General features: G+C 45.9%; 1 protein-coding gene across 2 annotated transcripts in view; it reads left to right on the top strand.

The window, feature by feature from the left end:
• Positions 1 to 5,062: 5,062 nt before the first annotated feature.
• The window catches only part of LOC119450264 (choline/ethanolamine kinase), a 128,318-nt gene continuing 125,531 nt past the window's right edge, over positions 5,063 to 7,849 (top strand). The window contains exon 1 of one of the 2 annotated variants that reach the window (XM_037713669.2): positions 5,063 to 5,274. In XM_037713669.2, coding sequence (XP_037569597.1) covers positions 5,249 to 5,274 — 26 coding nt within the window. In that variant the 5' untranslated portion in view covers positions 5,063 to 5,248. The remainder of the gene's footprint in view (positions 5,275 to 7,849) is intronic. The other variant, XM_037713672.2, reaches the window with a different exon arrangement.

Genomic DNA, 7,849 nt, shown 5'->3' with positions numbered 1-7,849 from the left:
TCGCGGGGTATACTTTTTGCGGCACAGAAAATTCTACATGATCAAGAAGTTTTGGGCAATGTATAATGCTATGGACCACCTTATAGAGAAACAAAGGGTTGCTTTAATACGCCTTCATTTTAGAGGTATGAGTTGAGGTGTGTTCGAGAGGGCTGGACTATGGTGTCCAGAACGGCCAAAGCAGTGCTTGAAATTAGATATACATCTTTTCTGGGTGGTTCAATGAAGCCAGAATTAGATTTGCACGTTCCGCCACAAACTACAGAGGCATACCTATAGCACTGGAAGGCACACAGAGGAACACAATTTCAGAAAGGCAACAGGGGAGTGGAAGTCATGCGATCTACTTCAAACAATACCAAAAGCGCGAAGGGCACGTTGTTTCGCGTATTTAACCTGTGAAGAGAAGCTCAGCATTTTGTAGAAATACACACCAATATCTTTCATTTCTTCGACCCTGGGCTGTAGAGCATCCCGAAAGGAGTGTGGAAATTGCACATGGCGTGTTTTCCGAGTATAACTTAATACCATATTTTTGGAAGCATTTAGGAGTAGCTTACTGTCTCTTCACGAGTTTGAGAGTGAAAAAAAAAATGTCTTTTGATAGTCAATGCAGTCGCGATCACTGTTGACAGTTTTAAAGAGCATTAAGTCGTAGAATGAATGAAGAGTGTTGAATTGCTAACTAAACGTCATTTAGGAAAAGTAGGAAAAGAAGAGGGCCAAGAACGGGTCCTTGAGGAACTCCGCTGGTGACCTCATAGCTCACAGAGCTCTGTCCATTAATGCCAACGAAGCACGATCCATTGCTTAGGTAATTTGATACCAGGGCAGTGATGGAAGAAAGTTTGTACATTTGCGTGAGCTTTGTCATAAGGAGCTCATGGCAAACTACATCAAATGTTTTACTTAAGTCAAAGTAAAGAGCGTCTAATTGGCCCATACTATGTACAACACTAAGCATGGGTCATAAACGGGACCAAGTTCGTAGTTGTGGAGCGCCCATGATACAAAGCCATGCTGTTCATCTATTAAAATGCTCTTAGCACTAACAGTAAGCAGGGAATGCAATACATATTCAAAGACTATTGATGCCTGCAGCGCAGGGGATTTAGTGTGCAGTCATGGTAGCAGTCATGCAGTCAGCGACGAGTACGTTGCCCCGGCTAACACGTTGTATTCCAACAGGTAGCGTGTCATTTGGCTGATATCTATCGACTTTGAATTTAGCGCTGACTGCACACTGTGTACGCTTTACCTCTATGACAATCATGGAGTGTATTTATTACCTGCCACAAGGCACTGCTCGATGATGGCAAATTCATGACCTGCGCGAGTTGTAAATTTTCTTATCATTTGGGTCAAAACTGTTCTGGAGCACCTTTAACACAATGGGTACAGCAAAAAGAGACGTGTGGGTATACGCAAGATATGCAGAACAGCAAAAAAAGAAAAAACAAAACAAAACAAAACAAAACAAAAAGAAACCCGCACAAATGATTCCAACTCTCAGACTGAGGCTGCCGAGGTCGATGAAAGTACGGGCGTGGAATCGGCATTGCTTTCGGAACTACAAGGCATAAAAAAGAGCCTACAATGCTTACCAGAGCTTCATACCAAGGTTGAATCGCTGCTCCTTCTGAGAACAGTAGTGACCACATTAACCCCAACAGTTCAAGAATTGGAGAGCTCGGTGAATTTTATGTCACAACAGCACGATTCTGTTCTCGAAGAAATAAAATCAGCCAAGGAGCAATCGTCTTCTCGAGATGCAGAAGTATTCGCCCTCAGAACAGCTGTCCAGACGCAAGCCGAGCAGCTAGAATGGATACAATCCGAACTAAATGACAGTGAACAACACAGTCGCAACATGAACATGGAAATCCATGGTCTCAAAGAAGCGGACGAAAACCTCAAGGAAGTCTTAAGTGATATCGTGAAGTCTTAAGTGAAATCTCAATTGAATAGTCTTTAGTGAAGTCTTAAGTGAAATGTTTCCCTATCGGAAGTTGAACAATCCATCGGCTACCGGGCAGACGTGATGCTACTCCTAGGGTTCTTGTGCGCTTCACTTCCATTGCCTCCAGAGAACAGTTGTTTGAAGCCCGCAGGAAGCTTCAAAATCTTTGCGAACCTGGAAAACGCTAAACGATATTTTTCAACGATAACTTGACAAGACTAAACCGAAATTTACTCTGGCGTGCAAGGACCAGGGCAAAAAAGAATGAGTACAAGGTTGCTTGGGTTATACGTGGCAAGATCTACGTGAAAAAGACTGAAAACTCATCCCTTCTCCGAATAACCAGACCGGCAGACTTGGATCAAATTATGTAACTACCATGGCCAACACTTGCAGCCAGATCCCAAACTTTTAAGTCTTTTAAGGACACATTTGGTCTGAGCTCGGATAAAGAATTTGCTGTCGTAAACACCGATATCAGAAGCCTTCGAAAATACTGGGAAGAATTTAAGTTAGTTGCCACATCGGGAATCGGATTTGTTGACGTATTCATCCTGACAGAAATCAATGTTTTAAATGCTTGCCTGCATACGTTTTTAGTGTCATGCTATCAATGCCGTTTTGTGACGCGGTCTCACTGACGAGGGGGCGGTATCGCTATCTTTGTTATGGCACGTACACACTAGCGGCAAAACGCGTGCGGCGCGCCGCCGGCGACAAGACGCGCGCCGCGATAGCAGCCGCGAAACGGGGTTTTCTTGCCACGGCATGGATCGCTCCTGGACCACCTTTTTTTTTTTTTTTTTTTTTTTTGTGGTTTGCCGCGTGCCGCGGATGAAGGAGACCAATGAGAGCGGCCCGCTTCCGTGACGTGCGCGCGGGAAACTGGTGCCACGCGGACCCGCCCGACCGCTTGTTTCTAGTTTCGCACTATCATCTGCGCGCGTCAGCTCCGGGATAGTTCGAGAAGGGGAGAGGAGTCTAGTCTGTCACGTGATTGCCGCAGCGGCGCGCCGCCTCAAGAGCTGCAGAAGATAGCGCCAACCTTTCCCTTTCCCACGAACCACTTACTACTACTACGCCGGTTGGTGTGGCCGCCCTGCCGCTGCTGCGTTTTGCCGCCGGCGGAGCGCCGCGCGCGTTTTGCCGCTAGTGTGTACGTGCCATTAGAGATACGTTTGACGTTGCACCCATTGACGTGAACTTCGTTCATGCGGAATGCTTAGCGCTGACGATCTCTTGCGGCACTGGGCGTTTAAGGTTGCGAACTGTACAGGGTGTTTCATTTTAGCTGCACCAAATTTTAAAAAATAATCGTTGATCCAAACTACTCGATGAGGCGGCCATTGCTTCCCCGATAAATCAAAACGCCTAATTGAATAATTAACACAATTACGGTAATTAACTTTTAACTAATTATTTTACGGCACATCTTTCAATATACGAATTATAGCCGCTGAGTTCGCAAGGCGTATCAGGGAGGATCATTTCGCGCTCCGTTTCACTGAATATCGCTAAAATGCAGTTCTGCTTCTCTGGCGAGCTCTTCGTTGCAAGGTTCAGCGGCAGCAACGGTATCCATCGCGGTGAACGCAAACGCAGCGGCCATGCAACCATGATGCAGCCAGCGCCTCGGCCGCTTACGCAAGCGGTGACGTATCATGGCGCATTCTGATTCGCTGAGAGCAATGAAATCTGTGACGACACTGCTTCAGCGCCAAATCTGGGGTGAGAGAAATTGAGGAAGAGATATTTGGTCTTTGTTTACGAATTTATCCGCTAATAACTCATATTTTTGCACCCAACGAAAACTGCATGCATTCCTGAAGGTCCCTCTTTTATTCCAGCTGAACTTCCTGCTTCTCTTTGGTGTCCCTTTAAGAAGAAGCTTCAGCTCGTGTGCTGCTATCTAAATACATGTAAAATGAGAATGCGTTTTTCTCGGCAACTACTGCACCAAGTTTGACGAGGTTTGTTGCACTTAAAAGAAAAACCTAATCTCTGGTGACGGTTGGTTTCGAATATTTCATTTAGGTCTTGTTTTCGCCAGCCGAGAGGGGAAGGGGGACAGTTATCATCTTTGTCTATGCCTCCGCCTTGGTCAGACTAAACGCCGCACGCAACAGCCGCGTCACATCACGGAGGAGTTTTGCGCCGATCCTAACTCTCGTGCATGCGTAATCTAATCATGAAAACGACAATTAAAATTTGGAGTCGGATATCTCGGAGCATAGAGACGCTAGAAGAATTCTTCCAACTGATACTGTGTCGAAACACGACTGCCTCTTTTAAATACAAGCATACCAATTTACTGCATTCACCAAAAAGTTAATTATTCAATTTTAATTCATTGGGCTGCTGACAGCGATGATTATCATCTCACCTTGTCTACCACTGGTCACATAACCTGTTTGCACAGGTGGTCTTCGCGTGCCTCCCAGTGCCTAATATTAGGAAAACCATAAAGCTAAATTTTGAACACCCTGTATACGCGCACTGTTGAGCACGACTGTTGAAAGGTCCCAACTGGCAAGATGTCTCGCCCCTCTACGTCCTGTGACACATGATATACGCATTCGACGTGCATATCATGAACCGAGTAATTAAAGGCAGCGATGAGAGTGCGAGACTTCGGATGTCACTAAATATGTCCACAAGTACCTCGTACCTCGTACCTGAACTGTACCTCGTATATACGCACTAGAAAATATATACAGTCACCGTCGTTCCACGCATTTCCAGGACACAGTGCACTCGAAAAAGCCATCAGCGGTGCTTTGCAGCTAGCACGGCGTCCTATACAGCCTTATAAGCGGTAACGACAGATACGAACGAACATTGGTATCGCGCTATCGCATCTTATGTATACGCAACGGCCATCGCTCCGGTCTTGCACAACGGTCATTGAATGTGTTTGTACCCGCTCCCCAGACCTGCCGTATGCGATGCACAGCCCTGAATCCTCGTCTATGCGGTGCCCTGCGTCTGCAACGTACTTAACAGGTGCGCAAGGGCCGTCTGGCCGCACAATCGAAGCAGACGGCATGTCCGGTCCTCGTAAGAAGAGGCCGTGTGTGCGCCCACTTCGGTGTCTCGTTATCTCTCGCCTTTATCGACTAGTCGGAGGTGCGCACTCGAAGTTGATCGGTTTCGAAGTGGCGTCCGTTGCGAACTCCGTTGACCAGCGTCCACTATGATTTGTGCTGTTTCCGTTGCGTTGTGCTAGGCGTGAATACGTGAGTCAACTTTGTACAGTGCGAGCGAAAAGAAAAATAAAACGAGAAGAAGATGTCGACGCGAGGAATTGCAGCCTGGTAAGTTGGACGTTCGTTCCATTCACAGTGCGAGGTCTCCTCTCGTCTTTCGCGTAAGGACACATTCTACGATATCGTCGGCGATAGGCAACAGAACGGCGGCATGCGGAATAGAGGAGCTTTCATATGCACGTCTACGCCCTGCAGTGTTAGAGTGCGTGTGTGCGTGATGGCATCCCTAATGCTGAACGCTCAGGCAGAGTGAATTGAGAACTTGTGAGCTAACAAAACTGTCTGCTAGAGTACAACTTTTTATGGCGAGACTGACAAGGATAATTAGATCGAACGACGTACCTTATATAGAATAAAATGTGATAGTAACAGGTCACGTTGCATTGCGAAGATGTCATCGTAGCAATCGATGCCATTTCTCCAATAGCATTAGAGAAATCGTGTCTCCTGCATATTCACCGCTATTCCCTATCATGCTGTCACGCTGTTCACTGCATGATTATAAGAAGTATTCAAGCTTCTTTATTGAGTAGTATTAACAGCGATGATCAACGGGGGAGCATCTCAGCAACCTGCGCTTTGCCGATGACATTGTCCTGTTCCACAGCACTGGAGATGACTTGCAATAAATTATTGAGAACCTTAGTTGTGTAAAAGTGCGGTTGAAGATTAATATGCAGAAGATGAAGGTAATGTTCGATGTCCCGGTCAGATAACGAGAATTCGTGATAAAAAGTCAGCCTCTATAATCGGTGCAAGAGTACGTCTATTTAGGCCAGTTACTCGCAGGAAACCCTGATCATGAGCAGGAAATTTGCAGAATAAAATTAGTTTGTATCTCATACAGCAGACGTTGCCAAGCCATGACAGGCAGCTTACCGTTAACATTTAAAAGAAATGCGTACAATCATTGCACTCCACTGGTACTTACATATGCGGCGGAAACTTGGAGGTTAACAAAGAAGCTGCGACAACCGGATGGTCATAACGAACACCAGATAATCATCACCATGACAGTAAAACGAGCAGTACATGCAAATAAAAATTAACACCATACAAACCAATACTTTCAATCGCACTAAAAACTAGAAATGAGAAGCAAAACGCCCAACCATGTTTAAAAAAAAAGAAAGAAAGAAAGAATTGTGTTAGCGCCCGAATCCTAAGTGTACATTGCTGCAGTGACATGGGTTCGAATCCCAGTGGTGGTGGTTGTAGCTCTAGAGTTTCAGTTTTCTTCGTCCTGTGGCGACAGTGAAGCTGGGGATGATGACAAGGCAGCCCGACAACGACAAGATAATGCAATGCCTACAGATGGCGTCGTCAATGAGCACGTAATTGCTGCCACACTTGAAAAAAAATTTTTTCTTAACATTGAATTGTTGAATAAGTGGAAGGGTACGACATGAGGGGAATAGAACTCGGCTGCCCAAACAATAAGGTAGTCAGCTAGTATACGTAGTGCAAGCGTTTTTATAAAAAGAACAACAAAATGTGAAAAGATAGCCCAGGCCACGAAGTCGCTCTTATAGGAAACGAACTAGAGTCACTTGCGTCGGTCAATGTGCGTCTCGCGCGCGACATACCAGAGACGCAACAACATTAGCACGCGCTATACCGTCGTTGTTGGATGTCATCCAATCCTCATATAGAGCTCGATGCGCGACATTAGCTATAATTCTCACGAACGTTGCTGTAGAAATGGAGGCTCGTGCATACACCGCTCTTTACGCGCGAGTTTTCAATGTTGTCTATTAAGTACGGAAAGGAGAGCCTTGTTCCTGGCGACGTTCATCGGACTGTGTTTTAACCGTCTAGATCGCAGTATATTTTTTCCGAGACACAGATTGGTGCACCGCGGAACCATGCGTCGCAGCCTTACGAAGCAACGCGAGCAGCGTTACTGCACTTTCTGAAATCGACTGGCCTCGGTGGCCGATTGTGCAGGCGTGATGTATACGGTCCTACGTGTTCGCACTGCTACAGTATACTTCCTCCCTCTCTCTACTTTATTTATTTTAATCCGATAACCTCCTTCACCCTGCGCCGGGCTGCAAACCAGACGCGCCTGTGGTCGGCCTACCGGCATTTCCTTTCCATCATCCCCCTAAAATATGCAAGCAATATTGTCGCGTGAAATTTGAAAAAAAAAAAAAAGATGCGTTCTCGCAAGAGCTCAATGCAAATGGCGCTCACGCGAAGTCACTCAACGCTTTCCAAAGACTGCAAATATGCGCCGTGACGCAACGCGTTTCCAGAAACAGTCTCTGTTACCGGTTATAAGACCCTGTAGTGTCTTATAAGAACTTGAAATAATCATTATCCGCTCAAATGCCGCGGGTCGATGAGCATACACGTGCGTAGACAAGCTGACCACCTCCTCAAGTTTGGTGGTTATCTTTCGCTAACACACATGAACTAACGCTAACACACGCTTTCGCTAACACACATAAACGAAGGCGTGAGAACATGTCGCAATTTCTTATTACGTGCCCCCTGCACCCTTGCATTGTTCAACTCACGAATTTTAAAGTAAAAGGAGAGAATAAAATGTGGTCTCAAGTTCAAATTACCCCAAAATTCAATGGCGAAAAACAAAAACAAAAAAGGGGGGTGGGGAAGA

Source organism: Dermacentor silvarum, chromosome 4, assembly GCF_013339745.2.
Source record: "Dermacentor silvarum isolate Dsil-2018 chromosome 4, BIME_Dsil_1.4, whole genome shotgun sequence".
NCBI classification, from domain to species: Eukaryota; Metazoa; Arthropoda; class Arachnida; order Ixodida; family Ixodidae; genus Dermacentor; species Dermacentor silvarum.
This window is presented reverse-complemented; position numbering and strand designations above follow the sequence as displayed.